At 39.6% G+C, this 22,512-nt stretch overlaps 1 protein-coding gene across 2 annotated transcripts in view; it reads right to left on the bottom strand.

Moving 5' to 3' along the window:
* The window catches only part of CERS6 (ceramide synthase 6), a 321,038-nt gene that overhangs the window by 49,001 nt on the left and 249,525 nt on the right, over positions 1 to 22,512 (bottom strand). For both annotated transcript variants that reach the window (XM_065880566.1, XM_065880567.1), the window contains exon 7: positions 348 to 476. In XM_065880566.1, the coding sequence (XP_065736638.1) occupies positions 348 to 476 (129 nt within the window). The remainder of the gene's footprint in view (positions 1 to 347; positions 477 to 22,512) is intronic.

The raw sequence follows: 22,512 nt of genomic DNA, 5'->3' as shown, positions 1-22,512 counted from the left end.
ACACTTCCCAGATAAATCAGTGTGAAACCTGTAACACTAGAAACAAAACCTATTCAAATAGTAATTTTCCTATTGTAAAACACTCGTTTCTTAAGTGTGGAAGGGTTAAGGTTTTCATTATTCTATTAATAAAGAATGCTAACTTGGTGAATGTTTTTTGCACACCACTTTATATACTAAAGTCTCACTTTCACCAATTTAACCTACAAAGAAACACTCTGCAGTTTCAAAGCAGTCATGTACTAACTTCTCCCAGCACCATCTATCAGACCCTAGAAAAACTGATGATCTGGGGGATTTCCTGAATTCCAAATTTTGTATTCTTGTAGATGAAAGAAAAGTTTTACCTCTAGAAGAGCGTCGGCTGAATCATGGAGACAGAGGACTAGGGTCCCTACTCGGGCCATGTTGTTGACATATGAAAAGGTAATCAAAAAAATAGATACAAGATGATGCAGGAACATAACGCCAAAGTCCTGGGAAGGAGAAGACACAGGCATGTTAGTTAGGACTTCGCAGCAAGGCAGCTTTTCCATTCATCTATTCAACCATTCATCCGATAATTTTAAGGCTCTCTATGGGTCCAGCACTGGGAACACTAATGTGAGTAAGAGATAGTTCTACACTTTTGAGAGTTTACTGAGTCCTGGGAGAGAAACACAGGACACCAGTGACTGTGAAAAATGTGATCCACACCAGGACTAAGGGCAAATCATAAAGGGTGTTCTGTACTAAGCCAACGAATTTGAAGTTATGGGAGGAACTGCCATAGGATTTGGTGAATATTGCCTGCCATATCAGTAAACAAAGGATGTTGCAGCCATCAAGCCATCACATTACAGCCTCCCCTAGAGTGAGCCCTGAGGAAACTCAGGATGGAAACAGGATGCCCCCCATCTAGCAGTCAGCTGCTGCAGCCACCCCTGACAGTGCACCCTGAGGAGACTCAGGATGAGAAAGCAGAGGATACTGGCCCCGGATAGCTGAGGTGCATATCGAAGGAATGATTCCAGGGAGCCCAGACTCTTGCATCTTCCCATACATAGAAAAGAGCTAAATTCCTTAACTTGAGGTATCTGGTTTTCTTTCATCAACAGTAATCTTTTGATGTTCCGACTACCTGGTGTTTGTTGCAAAAAATCCTATATATTCTGGCTCCCCCTTTGTCTCTTCGGAGCAATCTCTCAGAGTGATTGGAGATGCTCTGTCCCCAGCTTAAGGACTCAGTTTTGTCCATCATTTATTTGACGATGTGAGAATTATGTTTTATTATATAATTCTCAACTTTTAGGTTGTGCATTTTTTTTTTCAGTCGACAGGTTTTAAGCAAAGAAAGGTATTACTTGGATTTGTACTTTAGGAAAATCTTTTGGGTAGCAGTGCAGGTCCAACTAGACCACTTCTCTGACTATGAGTGGCTGGAGATTTGGCATCCTTCTCCTGGAATATGCCCAATGAGATGTTAAAATAAGAATCATAATATGTTGGCATTTCTGATGGGTCCTACACAAACAAGCTCTCAATTTTAACCATTATCCATCTACAGTCATTAGAAAAAAATAACTGGCAAAAGTAATGGTAAGCTGGCCATCCTCATTTGGTCAACTTCAAGGGAGCTGCTTCTTGGCCCATGTGAAAAGATCATCTTTCTCTGGTACTGATTTATCTTCTGGCCACCTGGTTTATTGTAACATGGAATTTCTGTTGCTTAGAAATGGTGTCTCTCTTACTGATATTTTTACTCTTATTTAATCTGAATTTCTCCCAGAGTAAACTTGAACTTCTCTGGGGCTTAAATGCCAGGACTAGCCCTAATGATGATCTACTTGAAACCATGGAGAAAGAGGACTACTCTCTTATGGGCCATTCATGTAGAGATACATTAGCCGAAATGAGATGCATATTTTGCAACTGAGAAAGAGATAAAAAGAGAGCAAGTGTGTGCACACATACATATTCTGTTGATGTCAAGCAGTTTGGGGTCTGAAAGGTCAACTATGATGACTTTTAAAGGGCTTTAAAACATTTAAACAATATTTTTTGTTTAGATCCTGAAAGTGACTAATGATAATCTGTAAGTAAAGAAATACTGCTCCCATTAGGTCATTTTTCCATTTATTTCATTGTATAGCCCCCATATTGAAAAAATTTCCAATTACTTGATTTTAATTTATATAACTTAAACCTATAAAGCTAGGGATTTTTCTACTGTTTAAATTCCTGTACTACAGAACTCTTTAAGAATATCATTTTATATTTTATAAAATCAAGCTTTAAATGACAATGATGAAATAAAGTTAAATAGATATATTTAAAAAAACACACACAATGTTTAAATGGTTCTGTATACACTTTGGTGAACGTGTCCAGAGGTTACTTACTTTTCTGCCTTGGAAAGTGCCAGACATTTACTGATAACCATATTGATTTATTACTAGGATAAACAATGTATTAGTTTCTTAAATAAGGTCGAATAATTTTAAAAATGAAGTACAACTATTTCTCTTATTTTCAATTAACCTAGTCTCCGTGTTGCCATGATGGTGAATACCACTGTTGGCAGAATCATCTGTCTTGCATTAATTCATTCTAATGGCCACAGTAGAACTACAGTACCAAGTTGTGCAAACTCCTGCCGCCTGTTGACCTACTACTATACTCCTTCCTCCAGACCCACATTTGCATCTAGTTCTCAGCTCACTGGCAGAGAGAAATGAAGACCATGCTCTGAGTTTATTTAATCAGTGATTATGGACAGACCCAACTTACCAGTTTTACCTACTTCTCTTGATTTTCTCTGATGCTTTTGTAGTCTCTAGGATTTCCCTAAAGCATTAGAGTTGAACAATACCAAAATGCCTAAGGCATATGAGAAAAATTGCTTTGATAACGTTTCCCACGGGAAGATGAAGTCTCTTCACTACAGGCTGTTATCGGAAATGTATCACCTGGCGTACAGTGATCTACCAGACAATAGCGACTTCAAAACAATGGATCAATTAAAGTGGAGCTAACCTATCCACTGACATTTTATACTGTTTCATAAACATAATTAAATAAAAACACAGAGTGCTAATTCAACAGTTCACTGAGTTTATATTTGCCCATGCTGAATTCACAGATTTTAAAGTCTAACTAGCTGAGTACCTAACCAGAACAATACTTTCCACATTTCTCATTGTTCAGCCCTAAATGATTGCTCTTGATTCACTGAAAGAGAAGAGGTTTTCTCGATTTAATTTTAAAATGAATAAACATAAATTGATTAAAACACATATGGAGGATTAGGGCCATTTTATAATTAAGTTTCCTAACATGTATCTGATATATATGTCAATAAATAAAACAATGCCCTTGGCAATATAGCAAGGCTGTCCTAAAAACAAAAGCCTTATTTTTCAGACAAAGTTTGCTTTGTGAAGATGATTTTTGCATATAAATCCCCTGGTCCTAGAAAACATTTATGACTGAGGGGCTCAAAGCTATGCTCATTGAAGAAGACCAATTTTCATTATACTGTCATATCTGTATGAACATGAAAAGCATGAATAATGGATTTTGTCTTTTACACTTCTGCTTCAGAAAGCATTATACACAATGAAATACCTTTAATAAAATCCCTGCAATTATTATTTTTTGTTACTCTCATTCCCTCACCCTGACACATTTTTTTGAATAGGCAGTGAATCTGGTCCAAATAACAGTTTTTAAATGAATTGTCAATTTAGACTTTACCAGTGCATGGTGGGAAATGCCCATCCTCATGTTTGTTACTGCTGAAAGTGACTGGGTACAGGCAAGTTGCAGGAAACTCAGCATTTTAGGCTGAGAATATTTTCTTCCATTTTCAGTAGCACCAGTTAGGTAGAGACTGTGATTTCTTGTTGGTCCTCATATTGAAGATGGATCCCGAAGTCCTTAGACAAAATTGACGACTCGCCTGGCTACCTGCATCAGTGGTCCCCAACCTCCTGTCATTCTGCCATATTGTTTCTGGATACGTTCATAGCTCTAGTCAAGGGGTCCTTCTACATTCCCTTCCTGATATTTACCCTGACCCCAGCCCTCATTCCAGTGGCTTCTCCTACGTTAATTATCAGAGACAAGGGAAAAAAATAGATATGGACTTGAATCAAGCACGATTAGAATAAGCCTAAAATGAAAAGATTCAAGGAAAAGCCTTTCATTTTAATACCAGAAGTTGGTAAGAAAACGCTGTTTTTTCCTTATTATATTTCTGAATGACATTTAGAGAACCCAGAACAGAGTCTCAGTCTGTTCTGTGTAGCTTTCACATTAGAAACTCGTAGGTGCAAGTAAACCTGTAGCTACTTGGGCTCCATCCCCGACTCTTAGAATGAGAATCGGCATCCTTTTTTTTTTTTTTATGTCAGAAGTTTTATTGAGCTTCCTATGACATCCTGTTTTCTATAATTCTTTATCGGGCTTACTCCAATATTTGTTCTTCATAATTCCTTTATCAGGCTTACTCCAATATTTGTTCTTCATAATTCCTTTATCAGTACCTCCTACAGTTGCCCCTAACAGTGTATCTAGTACATATGATTAGTCCCATCCTTTAACATTCCTCAGTAAGGTTAGGTAAGTTTACTTTTCTCACAATTATTCCCCCTTTTGATAAAACATGATATCAGAGTTTTGATATAATTTGCATTACAGGGCTGATTTCTCTTTGGGATGTTCTTTTTTTTTTTTTTTTAAAACATCTTTATTGGGGTATAATTGCTTTACAATGGTGTGTTAGTTTCTGCTTTATAACAAAGTGAATCAGTTATACATATACATATGTTCCCATATGTCTTCCCTCTTGCGTCTCCCTCCCTAGAATCGGCATCCTTAACTCAGTTCTCCAGGGGAATTCTCTGCACAATAAAAGATCGGCATCAAAGGGCCAGAGAGGTCACCCTCTCATTAAGACATAAGTCTGATGTTCTATATGATGCAACTCCATTTGCAATGGTCAGGCTGAAAGAGGCTTTGAAATAATACTCTGTTTTCAGGAAGCACCAGAAATTCACCTTGATATACATATTTTTATGAGAGCAAAATTAACTCTATTCTCATTTTTAAACAACTCACTACAAATAAGAAACTTGTTCTCTAAATTCTCATTTGCTAGACAAAGTATTAACAATTTTATGCAGTTTCTTTTGGGAATAATCTTTGTAACAAATAAAGAAAAGCACTGGTGAACCTTCTCAAAAAGGAGTAAGAAGACCAAGGTTTTAAGTGATGGCTGATTTAGATGCTCACGTATGGTGAAAAATATGACATATCACTATGCAAGACAAAGAAAAGACTCTTCTTTCTTGGATGCAAGTGACATGTGCCAGCTTTCCCAAATTTAATAAATATCATAAATAAATATCATTAATAAACTTACTCTAACTCATGAATAGAAATCAGGTAATACCAGGTCAACCATTTAACAGATTTTCAAACTCTCTATGAAACAGAGGGACAGAAACATAATTTGAAACTGATTTCATTTTATGGCAACTATAGCAGTAATAGAAATCTCTCATTTCTGTGTGTTTTGTTTTTTTAAAACAACAGTTTTCTTATTTGAGTCTTCAAGGTACAAAGAAATTAGCAGGACTTTTAACAGAGTAACATGCTCTTTTTTCTAGAGATCAATAACACTCTCCCTATTTCTTCCCTGGCGATTGTGCAACCTGGGGGTAAAACTCAGAATGTTGGGGAGCAATGTGGCTGTGCAGAAAGTGTACTTCAAGCCTGTAACTTGGAAACGTGCAGGGGAGAGTGTCCACTCAGGTTCCCCCTCCACTCACGGAGATGGGGAGAACTTCAGATAAAACTTACGTGTGACAAGAATAATCGTAGTTAAATACTTTTCCCATTGAGGGAATATGAAAATATAATAGATTTTCAACCTTTGGCTATGGATAGCTAAAGTCCTGACTAAGAGTATGAACATATATATATTCCTCTTAAAAAGCAAAGAAACAAACGACTACAAAACTGTCCAGGTTGTAAAGACAATGACTGCAATGAAAGTATACACAGAGTGATTTATAAAAATCAGTTGATTCTGATTTGCCCCATATTAGGCAACTTGAAAATTATACCTTTCTCTTACCAGCACATGACGCAAGGAGTTCATATAATGTATGTAAATGTAAATGTCAACCTTTGGGTATCTGGAATCTCCCACATTTACTTGGTTATTATATTTTTAGCTGGCCTTGAGTTTTGGCTCACTCTAAAGAGAACCAGTTAAATGTGCCATTTAAAGAAAGGTATTTCAAATAACAAGTTCTTCAAAAATTGTAACTAAAGTTCGCTCTCATTCTCATGTATAGCCTATGCACTCTGGTGTAAATATTTATGGGAAAATCTGGAAATAGATGAAAAATTGTGATTTATTTGGGAAATGTTTAATTATAAAGTAGAGGAGTCCTGGCAGGAATGATTCAATTATCTCATCTCTAAAAGCAGTCCATGAATAAAACCTCATTCACACAAAATCTAAAGTCAAATTTATTTTTATACTTTTTTTCCCCAATAGACTAGATTTTTCACCTTTGGGCCTAAGTATATACAGATTTAGGTCCTTGAGGGAGATACCTGTCTCCTACAAATATAATTGTAAAAATAGTAAATGCTAAGAAATTAATTGGTTAAAGACTTTAAACTTGCTACTGTTACTATCAAAATGTTTTAAAAATATATACTGATAGGCTTCCCTGGTGGTGCAGTGGTTGAGAGTCCGCCTGCCGATGCAGGGGACACGGGTTCGTGCCCCGGTCTGGGAAGATCCCACATGCCGCGGAGCGGCTAGGCCCGTAAGCCATGGCCGCTGAGCCTGCGCGTCCGAAGCCTGTGCTCCGCAACGGGAGAGGCCACAACAGTGAGAGGCCCGCGAACCGCAAAAAAAAAAAAAATTTTTAATAAATAAATAAATAAATATATATATATATATATATATATATATATATACACACACTGATGTGATGTGAATATCTCTACTAGCCATTCTCAAAGCTGACATCCTCACTGTTCACCAAATTTGTGCGTACAGGTGACTCAACTTTAGAGCAGAGAAAGACACACTATGGCCCCCAGGCCAAATCTGGCCCTCATTTGTTTTTGTAAATAATGTTTTATTAGAACACAGCCACATCCATCTGTTTAATTATTGTTTATGGCAGTGTTCTTGCTACAGTGGCAGAGTTAAGTGGTTGCAACAGAGACTATACAGCCTCCAAGTTTAAAATATTTACTAGCAGGCCCTTTACAGAAAAGTTTGACGAGCCCTGCCTTAGCGCCACATCAAAAGGCATAACATGGGAAACTCAGCCATGTAATTTGAGATGTGGCAATTGCATAGGCTCAAGACTTCCTTCATCACATTTTCTTTAGATACAGAATATGTATGAGGTTTAATTTTCATGGCTATTCAGAAGTAACCCATTAAGTATTACTTTCAAAATTCAGATAAATCATTTAAAAAAAAGAGTTTTGGCAGGTATCTCCATAAAAATTCTCATGATAAACTATAACTACAACTTCAAGATCATTTTAAAATCGAGGAGCTTCTTCAGAAAAAGCTTGAGCTTTTGTAAAAACAAGAGCTGCCTGTCCGGATGCAATATATTACTCTCTCTACTGCTACATGTGCCATTACTTCAGAGCTTCTGGGAACATACATAAATGAAATAAAGAACTTCTGTGTAAGCAGTGTTTACCCAATCTTTCTCCTGTGTAACATTTGTGGCACATTTTAAGATCAAGAAGTCATCTAATCTCATCTACTATGAATTATTTAGCTGATATTTAATCTTTAATTGATTTTATTACTGTGGAAAAAGATGCAATAAAATTTTATTTGCACAATAGAACACAGTAAGACAGTGCCCCCAATACCCTCCCACTGTGCCTGGCCAGAGCTCGGAACTTAATTTGCAACTCCCTGGAGTCCTCATCCCTGCTTTCTTTTCCTCTTCCCATTGAAAGTACACTCTCCAAATGCACTCTGCTTTCAAATGATGTAGCTATTTTCCTTAATTATACACACGTCTTTTTTCTCATTGAATCTCTGTATAGAGATGTTCTCCATAACTACAAGTCTTGCCAAATTACAAGCTCCAGGAGTTGCAGGCCTTTATATACATCATCTGGGCTTATATACATCATCTGGACTCTGTGTAAACTACTCTTGGGGCTTCCCTGGTGGTGCAGTGGTTAAGAATCCGCATGCCAGGACTTCCCTGGTGGCGCAGTGGTTGAGAGTCCACCTGCCGATGCATGGGACACAGGTTCGTGCCCCAGTCCGGGAGGATCCCACATGCCGCAGAGCGGCTGGGCCCGTGAGCCATGGTTGATGAGCCTGCACGTCCGGAGCCTGTGCTCTGCAACGGGAGAGGCCACAACAGTGGCCCGTGTACCGCAAAAAAAAAAAAAAAAAAAAACAAAAAAAAATCCGCGTGCCAATGCAGGGGACACAGTTTCGAGTCCTGGTCCGGAAAGATCCCACATGCCGGGGAGCAACTAAGCTCATGCTCCATAACTACTGAGCCTGTGCTCTAGAGCCCGCAAGCCACAACTACTGAGCCTGCACGCCTAGAGCCTGTGCTCCGCAACAAGAGAAGCCACTGCAAAGAGAAGCCCGCGCAACGCAACAAAGAGTAGCCCCCACTCGCTGAAACTAGAGAAAGCCTGCGCGCAGCAACGAAGACCCAACACAGACAAAAATAAATAAATATTTAAAATAAATAAATAACTACTCTTGGCCCAGCCACACTTCTTTGTACAGCTTTTAATGCCAGAAGGGTCACTTCTGAGACATTTAAAATATACTCAACATAACAGTCTTAAGTGATACACAGGTTCAAAAACTTTATTCTCTTTTTTCAGGAGGAAAAAGGCAAGGGCAACACTTACTATCAAGTAAAACCATTCAGGTTGAAAACGTCCGGAATGATCAGTAGGGGGCAGACTGTGTTCAACTAAAATCAGAACTATCCCAGGACAGAAAAGCCATCATCCTCATATCTACTGGATATCTACATATCGCCCTTGGGGTCCCAAATGACAATACGCCATCAAGGTCTCAACTTGGTGCTTTAGATGGAAGATGGAAGAAGTCTCCTCTAGGTCAGCCAGGTTGGGATTATGTTGTAAGTTGTCAGGAGGGGTGACAGGAAACTCTTATTATTGTCATCCGTCTTCGCTTCTCCTAATCCCTCTTCCTTCAGCAGCCTGAGCTCCCCACCTCCCTTCACAGACAGAACTCTACATGCAGAATTCACTTGCCAACTTTCTTGCCCCCATGCAGGCCTCTGGCCCTTCAGGGTTTTTTTGTCTTTGTTTCTGTTTTCCTGGATGGAATTCTTGTGTATTCTCTTCTTTTCTCCAAGCCCCACTCCAACTTGATTACCTGATGAACTTCTATCTACCCTGAGATTTGCCTACTAATTCAAAGATTCTGACTTCTGAGATTTATTCTCAACAACCTCCACATAAGGTAAGTACTCTTCGAACGCCATTTATAAAGAAACTGAGGCACAGAAAAGCAACGTAATCTTTTCGCAGTTACACAGTAAGGACAGGCCACAGGCAGGTCTGCATCCAGTTCTGTGTGACTCCAGAGCTCAGGCTCCGATCACAGTGGGCTGCTTCTCAGAAACAAGCACAGAAGAAAAGACAACAATAAGGAATGGGGCAGTGAAAGAGGACACCTTTTTCTTTTTTTTCACATCTTTATTGGAGTATAATTGCTTTACAATGGTGTGTTAGTTTCTGCTTTATAACCAAGTCAATAAGCTATAAATATACACATGTCCCCGTATCTTCTCCCTCTTGCATCTCCCTCCCACCCTCCCTATCCCATTCCACTAGGTGGACACAAAGCACCGAGCTGATCTCCCTGTGCTATGTGGTTGCTTCCCACTAGCTATCTATTTTACATTTGGTAGTGTATATATGTCCATGCCACTCTCTCGCTTTCTGACCTACTTCACTCTGAATGACAGACTCTAGGTCCATCCACCTCACTACAAAGAACTCAATTTCGTTCCTTTTTATGGCTGAGTAATATTCTATTATATATATGTGCCACATCTTCTTTATCCATTCATCTGTCAGTGGACACTTAGGTTGCTTCCATGTCCTGGCTATTGTAAATAGAGCTGCAATGAACATTTTGCTACATGACTCTTTTTGAATTATGGTTTTCTCAGGGTATAGGCCCAGTAGTGGGATTGCTGGGTCGTATGGTAGCTCTATCTTTAGTTTTTTAAGGAAGCTCCATACTGTTCTCCACAGTGGCTGTATCAATTTACATTCCCACCAACAGTGCAAGAGGGTTCCCTTTTCTCCACACCCTCTCCAGAATTTACTGTTTGTAGATATTTTGATGATAGCCATTCTGACCAGTGTGAGATGATATCTCATTGTAGTTTTGATTTGCATTTCTCTAATGATTAATGAAGTTGAGCATCCTTTCATGTGCTTGTTGGCAATCTGTATATCTTTTCTGGAGAAATGTCTATTTAGGTCTTTTGCCTATTTTTGGATTGGGTTGTTTCTTTTTTTGCATATTGAGCTGCATGAGCTGCTTGTAAATTTTAGAGATTAATCCTTTGCCAGTTGCTTCGTTTGCAAATATTTTCTCCCACTCTGAGGGCTGTCTTTTGGTCTTGTTTATGGTTTCCTTTGCTGTGCAAAAACTTTTAAGTTTCTTTAGGCCCCATTTATTATTCTTTTTATTTCCATTTCTCTAGGAGGTGGGTCAAAAAGGATCTTGCTGTGATTTATGTCATGGAGTGTTCTGCCTATGTTTTCCTCTAAGAGATTTATAGTGTCTGGCCTTACATTTAGGTCTTTAATCCATTTTGAGTTTATTTTTGTGTATGGTGTTAGGGAGTGTTCTAATTTCATTCTTTTACATGTAGCGTCCAGTTTTCCCAGCACCACTTATTGAAGAGGCTGTCTTTTCCCCACTGTATATTCTTGCCTCCTTTATCAAAGATAAGGTGACCATATGTGTGTGGGTTTACTGCTGGGCTTTCTATCCTGTTCCATGGATCTATATTTCTGTTTTTGTGCCAGTATCATACTGTCTTAATTACTGTAGCTTTGTAGTAAAGTCTGAAGTCCAGGAGCCTGATTCCTCCAGCTCCGTTTTTCTTTCTCAAGATTGCTTTGGCTGAATTTGGGGTCTTTTGTGTTTCCATACAAATTGTGAAATTTTTTGTTCTAGTTCTGTGAAAAATGTCAGTGGTAATTTGACAGGGATTGCACTTAATCTGCAGGTTGCTTTGGGCAGTAGAGTCATTTTCACAATGTTGACTCTTCCAATCCAAAAACATGGTATATCTCTCCATCTGTTTGTATCATCTTTAATTTCTTTCATCAGTGTATTATAGTTTTCTGTATACAGGTCTTTTGTCTCCTTAGGTAGGTTTACTCCTAGGTATTTTATCCTTTTTGTTGCAATGGTAAATGGGAGTGTTTCCTTAATTTCTCTTTCAGATTTTTCATCATTAATGTATAGGAATGCAAGAGATTTCTGTGCATTAATTTTGTATCCTGCTACTTTACCAAATTCATTGATTAGCTCTAGTAGTTTTCTGGTAACATGTTTAGGATTCTATATGTATACTATCATGTCATCTGCAAACAGTGACAGTTTTACTTCTTCTTTTCTGATTTGGATTCCATTTATTTCTTTTTCTTCTCTGATTGCCACGGCTAAATCTTCCAAAACTATGTTGAATAATAGTGATGAGAGTGGGCAACCTTGTCTTCTTCCTCATCTTAGTGGAAATGGTTTCAGTTTTTCACTATTGAGAAAGATACTGGCTGTGGGTTTGTCATATATGGCCTTTATTATGTTGAGATGAGTTTCCTCTATGCCTACTTCTGGAGTTTATATCATAAATGGGTGGTGAATTTTGTCAAAAGGTTTTTCTGCATCTATTGATCATATGGTTTTTATCCTTCAAATTGTTAATATGGTATACCACATTGATTGATTTGCACATATTGAAGAATCCCTGCATTCCTGGGAAAAACTCCACTTGATCATGGTGTATGATCCTTTTAATGTGCTGTTGGATTGTTTGCTAGTATTTTGTTGAGGATTTTTGCATCTATGTTCATCAGTGATAGTGGTCTGTAGTTTTCAAATTTTTTTGTGACATCTTTGTCTGGTTTTGGTACCAGGGTGATGGTGGCCTCGTAGAATGAGTTTGGGAGTGTTCCTCCCTCTGCTATATTTTGGAAGAGTTTGAGAAGGATACGGGTTAGCTCTTCTCTAAATGTTTGATAAAATTCATCTGTGAAACCATCTGGTTCTGGGCTTTTGTTTGTTGGAAGATTTTGAATCACAGTTTCAATTTCAGTGCTTGTGATTGGTCTGTCTATGTTTTCTATTTCTTCCTGGTTCAGTCTCGGAAGGTTGTGCTTTTCTAAGAATTTGTCCATTTCTTCCAGGTTGTCCATTTTATCGGCATACAGTTGTTTGTAGTAATCTCTCATGATCCTTTGTATTTCTGCAGTGTCAGTTGTTACTTTTCCTTTTTCATTTCTAATTCTGTTGATTTCAGTCTTTTCCCTTTTTTTCTTGATGAGTCTGGCTAATGGTTTATCAATTTTGTTTATCTTCTCAGAGAACCAGTTTTTAGTTTACTGACCTTTGCTATTGTTTCCTTCATTTCGTTTTCATTTATTTCTGATCTGATCTTTATGATTTCTTTCCTTCTGATAACTGTGGGGTTTTTTTGTTCTTCTTTCTCTAATTGGTTTAGGTGTAAGGTTAGGTTGTTTATTTGAGATGTTTCTTGTTTCTTGAGGTAGGATTGTATTGCTATAAACTTCCCTTAGAACTGCTTTTGCTGCATACCACAGGCTTTGGGTCGTCGTGTTTTCATTGTCATTTGTTTCTAGGTATTTTGTGATTCCCTCTTTGATTTCTTCAGTGATCTCTTGGTTATTTAGTAGTGTATTCTTTAGCCTCCATGTGTTTGTATTCTTTACAGTCTTTTTCCTGTAATTGATATCTAGTCTTATAGCTTTGTGGTCAGAAAAGATACTTGATATGATTTCAACTTCATTAAATTTACCAAGGCTTGATTTGTGACCCAAGAGATGATCTATCCTGGAGAATGTTCCATGAGCACTTGAGAAGAAAGTGCAATCTGCTGTTTTTGGATGGAATGTCCCATAAATATCGATTAAGTCCATCTTGTTTAATGTATCATTTAAAGCTTGTGTTTCCTTATTTACTTTCATATTGGATGATTTGTCCATTGGTGAAAGTAGGGTGTTAAAGTCCCCTACTATGATTCTGTTACTGTCCATTTCCCTTATTATAGCTATTAGTGTTTGCCTTATGTATTGAGGTGCTCCTATGTTGGGTGCATAGATATTTACAATTGTTATATCTTCTTCTTGGATTGATCCCTTGATCATTATGTAATGTCCTTCTTTGTCTCTTGTAATAGTCCTTATTTTAAAGCCTATTTTGTCTGATGTGAGAATTGTTATTCCAACTTTCTTTTGATTTCCAATTGCATGGAATATCTTTTTCCATCCCCTTACTTTCAGTCTGTATGTGTCTCTAGGTCTGAAGTGGGTCTCTTGTAGACAGCATATATACGGGTCTTGTTTTTGTATCCATTCAGCCAGTCTATGTCTTTTGGTGGGAGCATTTAATCCATTTACATTTAAGGTAATTATCGATATGTATGTGCCTATTACCATTTCCTTAATTGTTCTGGGGTTGTTATTGTAGGTCTTCTCCTTCTCTTGTGTTTCCTGACTAGAGAAGTTCCTTTAGCATTTGTTTTAAAGCTGGTTTGGTGGTGCTGAATTCTCTTAGCTTTTGTTTGTCTGCAAAGGTTTTAATTCCTCCATCAAATCTGAGTGAGATCCTTGCTGGATAGAGTCATCTTGGTTGTAGATTTTCCCTTTCATCACTATAAATATGTCCTGCCACTCCCTTCTGGCTTGCAGAGTTTCTGCTGAAAGATCAGCTGTCAACCTTATGGGGATTCCCTTGTATGTTATTTGTTGTTTTTCCCTTGCTGCTTTTAATATTTTTTCTTTGTATTTAATTTTTGATAATTTGATTAATATGTGTCTTGGCATGTTTCTCCTTGGATTTATCCTGTATGGGACTCTCTGCGCTTCCTGGATGTGATTGACTATCTCCTTTTCCATATTAGGGAAGTTTTCAACTATAATCTCTTCAAATATTTTCTCAGTCCCTTTCCTTTTCTCTTCTTCTTCTGGGACCCCTATAATTTGAATGTTGGTGCGTTTAACGTTGTCCCAGAGGTCTCTGAGACTCTCTTCAATTGTTTTCATTCTTTTTTCTTTATTCTGATCTGTGGCAGTTATTTCCACTATTTTATCTTCCAGGTCACTTATCCGTGCTTCTCCCTCAGTTATTCTGTTACTGATTCCTTCTAGAGAATTTTTAATTTCATTTATTGTGTTGTTCATTATTGTTTGTTTGCTCTTTAGTCCTTCTAGATCCTTGTTAAATGTTTCATGTATTTTCGCCATTCTATTTCCAAGTTTTCGGATCATCTTTACTATCATTACTCTGAATTCTTTTTCAGGTAGACTGCCTATTTCCTCTTCATTTGTTTGGTCTGGTGGGTTTTTAACTTCCTACTTCATCTGCTGTGTGTTTCTGTGTCTTCTCATTTTGCTTAACTTACTGCATTTGGGGTCTCCTTTTCGCAGGCTGCAGGTTCATAGTCCCGTTGTTTTTGGTGTCTGCCCCCAGTGGGTAAGGTTGGTTCAGTGGGTTGTGTAGGCTTCCTGGTGGAGGGGATTGGTGCCTGTGTTCTGGTGGATGAGGCTGGATGTTGTCTTTCTGGTGGCAGGACCATATGCAATGATGTGTTTTGGGGTGTCTGTAAACTTATTATGATTTTAGGCAGCCTGTCTGCTAATGGGTGGGGTTGTGTTCCTGTCTTGCTAGTTGTTTGGCATGGTGTGTCCAGCACTGAAGCTTGCTGGTCATTGAGTGGAGCTGGTTCTTTGTGTTGAGATGGAGATCTCTTGGAGAGCTCTTGCTGATTGATATTATGTGGGGCTGGGAGGTCTCTGGTGGACCAATGTCCTGAACTTGGCTCTCCCACCTCAGAGGCTCAGGCCTGACACCCGGCCAGAACACCAAGACCCTGGCAGCCCCATGGCTCAGAAGAAAAGGGAGAAAAGAAAAAAAAATTAAAGAAAGAAAAAAATAATAAAATAAAAAAAATTATTAAAATAATTTAATAAAAGAGAGCAACCAAGCCAATGAACAAAGCCACCAATGATAACAAGCACTAAAAACTATACTAAAAAAAAAAGGACAGACAGAACCCTAGGAATAATGGTAAAAGCAAACTTATACAGACAAAGTCACACAAAAGCATATACATACACATAAAAAGGAAAAAGAAAAAAATATATATATATTTTAAAAAAGGAAGAGAGCAACCAAATCAATAAACAAATGTACCAATGAAAATAAACTCTAAATACTAAACTAAGATAAACATAAAACTACAAACAAATTAGATGCAGAAAGCAAACCCCAAGTCTACAGTTGCTCCCGAAGTCCACCTCCTCAATTTTGGGATGATTCGTTGTCTATTCATGTATTCCACAGATGCAGGGTACATCAAGTTGATTGTGGAGATTTAATCTGCTGCTCCTGAGGCTGCTGGGAGAGATTTCCCTTTCTCTTCTTTGTTCACAAAGCTCCTGGGGTTCAGCTTTGGATTTGGCCCCGCCTCTGCGTGTAGGTTGCCTGAGGGCGTCTGTTCTTCGCTCAGACAGGATGGGGTTAAAGGAGCTGCTGATTAGGTGGCTCTGGCTCACTCAGGCCGCGAGGAGGGAGGGGTACGGAATGTGGGGTGATCCTGCGGCGGCAGAGGCCAGCGTGACACTGCAACAGCCTGAGGCGCGCTGTGTGTTCTCCCGGGGTCTGTGTCTGTGGATCTCGGGACCCTGGCAGTGGCGGGCTGCACAGGCTCCCGCGTGGGGAGATGTGGACAGTGACCTGTGCTTGCACACAGACTTCTTGGTGGCGGCAGCAGCAGCCTTAGCGTCTCATGCCCGTCTCTGGTGTCCACGCTGATAGCCGCGGCTCACACCCATCTCTGGAGCTCGTTTAGGCGGTGCTCTGAATCCCCTCTCCTCGCACACCCTGAAACAATGGTCTCTTGTCTCTTAGGCAGGTCCAGACTTTTTCCTGGACTCTCTCCCGGCTAGCTGTGGTGCACTAGCCCCCTTCAGGCTGTGTTCACGCAACCAACCCCAGTCCTCTCTCTGGGATCTGACCTCTGAAGCCCGAGCCTCAGCTCCCAGCCCCGCCCGCCCCGGCGGGTGAGCAGACAAGCCTCTCAGGCTGGTGAGTGCTGGTCGGCACCGATAGCCTGTGCGGGAATCTCTCCGCTTTGCTCTCTGCACCCCTGTTTCTGTGCTCTCCTCCGTGGCTCCGATGCTTCCCCCCCACCCCCCATCTCCGCCAGTGAAGGGGCTTCCTAGTGTGTGGAAACCTTTCCTCCTTCACAGCTCCCTCCCAGAGGTGCAGGTCCCATACCTATTCTTTTGTCTCTGTTTATTCTTTTCTCTTTTGCCCTACCCAGGTACGTGGGGAGTTTCTTGCCTTTTGGGAAGTCTGAGGTCTTCTGCCAGCGTTCAGTAGGTGTTCTGTAGGAGTTGTTCCACATGTAGATGTATTTTTGATGTATTTGTGGGGAGGAAGGTGATCTCCACATCTTACTCCTCCACCATCTTGAAGGTCCTCTCCCAAAGACACTTTTGAAAACACATGTAAGTGAGAGACTACCAAATAGAACAAGGTCACTTCTAGAAGACAGGAAGAAAAGGGGGATCAAGAGCAAAGGTGAGGATTAGCCATGAGTAGAAGAGCTTCCTCCTCTTGGGAGGCCAAAGAGAACGATATGAGATGGGTCTGTTTATATTTAAGGGGATAGAAATGGAGGAAACTCACCAAGTCAAGGAGTTAGAGCCATAACAAGCCAAAGTAGGTGTTTTCCCAAGACTCCTAGGATGACTTATGGGAAACCCCCCAAAGGAAGCAGAATGACTAAATCTCCCAATGAAAGTGATACCTTCCAAGCATCGGTGGCATCTCCTGAGAGAGGGTGGGATCCCTGAGGCCCCAGACTTAAGGACCCAGAGCCCTGGACCAGCAGCATTGTGTGGGCCTGGGAGTAGGTCTCTCTGTAATGTGGTGATGATGTGGCCCCTTGCACCACGCTGGAAGAAGAGGTTCCTGCTGTCACCCTTCATGCCCTGGAGAGCAGTGTGTGCCACTGCACTGCCCCAGGGCTGTCCAGGGGCTGGTCATCTACCTGTGAGATCTAAAGATACTTAAGAGCCTCTCGCCTGGCCAGGCACCTGGGAGTATGATTGCTGGAATAAGCTACTAGTTGAGGCAGCCTTTGAATAAAATCTCATAAAATTGCCCCATACAATATTTTTTCTTTTCCAGACAATGCTGTTCCATTGTTGGCCCACCAGCCTGCACACAGCCCTATGTTGCAATGCTTTGATCACAAATGGTGGCTTACTAAAATGAACTGCCTCTTCTTCCCTTCTTTGATTCTGAAGTCACTGTAGTGAGAAAGAAACAGGACAGAGGACCCAGAGATCTGCCTCGGAAGAAACCTAAGCTTCGAGGGCAGGATATTGCTACTCCAGTCACAAGTGGACACACAGAACACTTTGGTGCCTCTGTGAAAGAGAGGTTAAGTGGCCTGCCTGCCTGTGTCTGCAAGTAGCAGCACTGGGGTTACACAGAGAGAATTCTACATCATCCTCCATCCCTCTCGGGATGTTCAGATGTCATCTGGCATGATTTTAGCTTTTCAAGCAAAGAAAAGAGATGCTGATACAATCTGAGGCACTACCCGAGAGTCATCTCCTTAGGAGAGACTTAAAAATAATCTAGATGAGCAGTTCTCAAATGTTTTGGTCTCAGGAGTCTTTTATATTCTTAAAAATTATTGAGGACACCAGAAAGTGTTCGTTTATGTGGGTCATATCTATCGGTATTTACCACATTGGATATGGAAACTGAGAAATTCAAAAAACATGTAAAACACATTTATTCATTAATTTTAAATGAAGTTCATTATATGTTAATTAACATATTTACAAAAATATTTTCCAAAATTAAAAAAAAAATCGTGAGAAGAGTAGCCTTGTTTTACATGATTGCAAATCTCTTTGATGTCTGACTCATGTTGGATTCTCATCACTGCATATATATTCAATATGTTTCCCTGTTATTTTGGTTAAAGTATATAAAGAAAATCTGGTATCACACAGTTGGAAAAGGGAGAAGTACCTTAACAGTCTTTTCAGATAGTTATGGATATTCTTTCTTGATACTGTACCAAAACTCGACAAGAGGGATATTCTTAAAGGTTAGTTGCAATGTGGAATTGAAAACTGTATCAATAAACTTTTCACATTCTATTACATAAAATCCTTTGGTCTGTCTTGACCTTCAAGTGGATCTTTCACTCAGGCATGATTTTGGAGCATCATGCATTGTCACTTGGAAAATACTGGCTCACGGAGTTAATGAAACAGATTGTCACATAGCATTTTAAAAATCACATTTACTAATATCACTATCAATCTCATGAGAAAAGTCTTTAAGTGTTGAGACGCTATCAAGGTCTTGCTGTTGGACATAAGCTTTTCTAAAAATCTAATTTTTTTCTTGAAAGCTTGAGTTGACAACAAATAATGTCAATGGTTTTACTTGAAACAACCTTGAAAAGTTCACTTTGTGCTTTTCAAGAATGTGTCTACCAAATACACAAGTTGGAATAAACATAGTTTGTCATTCTTTCAAGTAAAAATGAGATTCTTTGGGGGAAAAAAGCAGCTAGTACGTCCCTCAGTGCAAACCACTAACTACACGTGATTTTTCTTGAGCACACTGTACAGTGTTCTGCCACAGAAGCTCTTTTATGCCTCCTTCCCATTTCATCACACAAAATAATTTTTAAAATGTATACTCAAGAATAGAGATTAATCAAATTAACACTTTCTACTGCTTCAACAAGAGCATTCTCAAGTGAAACTGACATTTTTTTTTCTTCCTGCAAGCACACGGCAGTGAGGAACACAAAACTACCCATACTGTTTGGTGCCGCTGCTAGCAGTTTTGCCGTTACTTTAGCACGATTAGTGCAAATTTCAATGCAGTAAGAAAGGCAAATGACATCCTAGTATTATTATGAAGTCAGTTTTAATGTTGCAGATCTCCTGAAAGGGTCTCAGAAATCTCCAGGTGTCTGCAGACCACACTTTGAGAACTGCTATATAGACAAATGATTTCCAAAAATTGTTCTAGGAGATGATAATCAGCCAGCTTATTAATGATAGCTGCACAGTCAGGATAAGCTAGGTTATGAGGCAAAAAGAAAGCCCTTAAAATCTCAGTGGTTTATACCAAAGGCCTGTTTCTTATTTACTACCTGTTACCAATTGGCTGGACAAAGGGCACTCTGTTTATCACCATCACTTAGGGACCCAGACTGATGGAGCAGCCTCCATCTCAAATGTTACCAATCGCTGTACTAGAGGGGAAAAGAGACGCTAGTGGGTCTCACACCAGCAATTACATTACATTACTGACTGGAGTCAGTTCTGCTTACAGCCTACCAGTCACATGGCCCCATCCAACCACAAGAAGGGGCAAGGCTGAGTACAGTCCTCCATGTGCCTGAGAGTAGAGGGCTGGCAATATCTGGTGAATCGTATTAATGATTACAGCTAACAGCTGACATACATGGTGCATTTGCTATGTGCCAAGCACTGTTTCAACAACATGTGTCACTTATTTATGCTCTCAACACTCCCATGAGGTCAGTTATATGAACTCTATTCTTTGGATCAGGACACAAAGGTACAGAGAGGGAAAGTAACTTGCTGAAGGTCACACCAAATTAGAAGTGGTGCTGGGCAGGTAGATGGACTCCAGAGCCCATGATTTTACCCTCTAAGAAGCCATATTACCCATAATTTTTCCCCAGGCTAGAACAAAATGAGAGAAATAAAAACTTTTTCATAATGATAAATGGAAAGGATTGTCCTTTATTACAAGGTGCCTTTTCTCCTTTAAAATATTAACATGTTCTTTCTTTTATGAATTGATGGGTAAGTGGTAGGTACTTTTAAAATTTCCTTACTAGGCAAAGTAAAAGGTTGGCAACCTTAAGTTAGTCCCTTTTCCTAATTAATTTTCTTCACTTGAATTGACCAAAAATACGAAAATTTGTGAGCACTAGTTTGGGAGGTTTTTTGATTTGTTTCTGGTCTTAGCACTGTTTTGATTCAACCCAATTTTGGTCATTATGTGCTAGGTACTGCTCTGAGCTCTGTCAAGCATTGTACTAGATGGTTTCATGGACATTGTTTTATTTAATTCTATGCCATACTGCTTCCTTATTAAATGATTAAAACATGCATTTTTTTTTTTTTTTTTTTACCCTAAAGCTAATTGAAGCAGGAAAGATCTGGAGCATGGCAGGCCCTCAAAAGGCAGCTGAAGCGCTCATAGCAATGAACACCGGTTATTTTCTATGCAAGTTACTAAAGAGCAAACACAAGCCTGTCAATAAGTTTCTTGCTAAACTTAATCATCATCTTCTCTCTCTGTTAGGGATCTTTTATGAGATGTAGATTTTCTCTCAGGTTAAAGACCAAAAGAGCAACAAGCTGATTTCACCAGCTGGGCCCTGGAACTCGGCCATAGATGATTTCCTGCAAAGGACCCCGAACACGAGCACTGGCCAAGGACCCAGGCCATCAAGCCCAACAGCAGCTTAGTTAAAAGGGACACAGGGCTTGGATACAAGCAAGCTGTTCTGAGCTCCATCACAGTCATATTTATTAGCTTCCATTAGAAAACGTAGATGTACGGGAGAAATACTCATGGTAAACAGGTGCTAAAAGACAGAATCTTAATAAATATTAAGGCTTGGGAAATAAAAGGTGATTCAAACAATATTGAATCCCAAGAATATACCTATTGTTTTTGAATAAGGTACCTTAACTGTTTCTTTTTACAAAAGAAGGAAGGAAGAAAGGAAGGGAAGGAAGGAGAGGAATGGACAGAAAAAAGAAGTAAAAAGGAAGGAAGGAAGGAAAACTCTTCAAAGATATATATATATATATATATATATATATATATATATATATACCTTGGTGGCATATAATAGAATACTTAAATTTTAAGTCCATTATATTAAATGACTACATCTTAGCTAGTCCCTTCCCTCTGTGGAGATTAACAGTATGTATATCATCACTGACCAAATAAGTACCAACCCTGGAAATGATCAAGAGAGACAGTGCATTCTGTCACCACAGGGATGAAAGTTCTCCAATCATTTTTTTTTTTTTACATCTTTATTGGAGTATAATTGCTTTACAATGGTGTGTTAGTTTCTGCTCCATAACAAAGCGAATCAGCCATACATATACACATGTTCCCATATCTCTTCCCTCTTGCATCTCCCTCCCTCCCACCCTCCCTATTCCACCATCATTTTTAAACTCCAGATTCTATTTGGAAACAGAGCAATTAAAAGAAAAAAAAAAAGATGGCAATACTAGGACGTTTCTAGAGGGGAAGAGTTTGTGAATATAAAAGCCATTTTTAGAAAGACTCATGAACCAATTAAGTCACTAAGAGTTATTTCTGAACTTCATATTTTAAGGTACTGATTCTAACAGCTGGAAGCGTGCATTTGGATCAAACGTTTATGAATTCTGGTGGCTATTTGAAAATGGCTGTTCAAGTTCATTGTCATTTAATAGGGCAACTGTAGAAATATTTTTATAACCTTTCTTTTTTTTTTTTTTGCGGTATGCGGGCCTCTCACCGTTGTGGCCTCTCCCATTGTGGAGCACAGGCTCCGGACGCGCCGGCTCAGCGGCCATGGCTCATGGGCCCAGCCGCTCCGCGGCATGTGGGATCTTCCCAGACCAGGGCACGAACCCGTGTCCCCTGCATCGGCAGGCAGACTCTCAACCACTGCGCCACCAGGGAAGCCCCCCCTATAACCTTTCTATTTAACAACCCTACGGATAGCCTTCAGAAGTTGATTTCCATGCTCTGTTGTCAATGGATGTCTTCAAACATCTCTATTCTATAATTAGGAGGCGGGCTGTTTTTAGAGGGTGAGGGTTTAGTTAACAGTTGCAACACAGAAGCTGGGGATGTATTTGGCAGGAGAATATACCATGAATCCTCGCTGATGGCTGGAATGGCAGGTCCTCTGGGTGGGAGGGCAGTGAGGAGGGAACCACCAGGGACCTGCAGTGACAGTCAGCAAGATGCGAAGGAGAAAAGCAAGGGCTACAACTCATTAATGAGAGGTGGCAACAGAGGAGAAGGCCTTCCTTATTAAAACCTGTGTGGAGTAACAAGCATGTACGGTAGTAGCCAAATTCCCATTTTGGGCAAGAAAC

The sequence above is a fragment of the Phocoena phocoena genome, chromosome 7, assembly GCF_963924675.1.
Source record: "Phocoena phocoena chromosome 7, mPhoPho1.1, whole genome shotgun sequence".
Lineage (NCBI taxonomy): Eukaryota > Metazoa > Chordata > Mammalia > Artiodactyla > Phocoenidae > Phocoena > Phocoena phocoena.
This window is presented reverse-complemented; position numbering and strand designations above follow the sequence as displayed.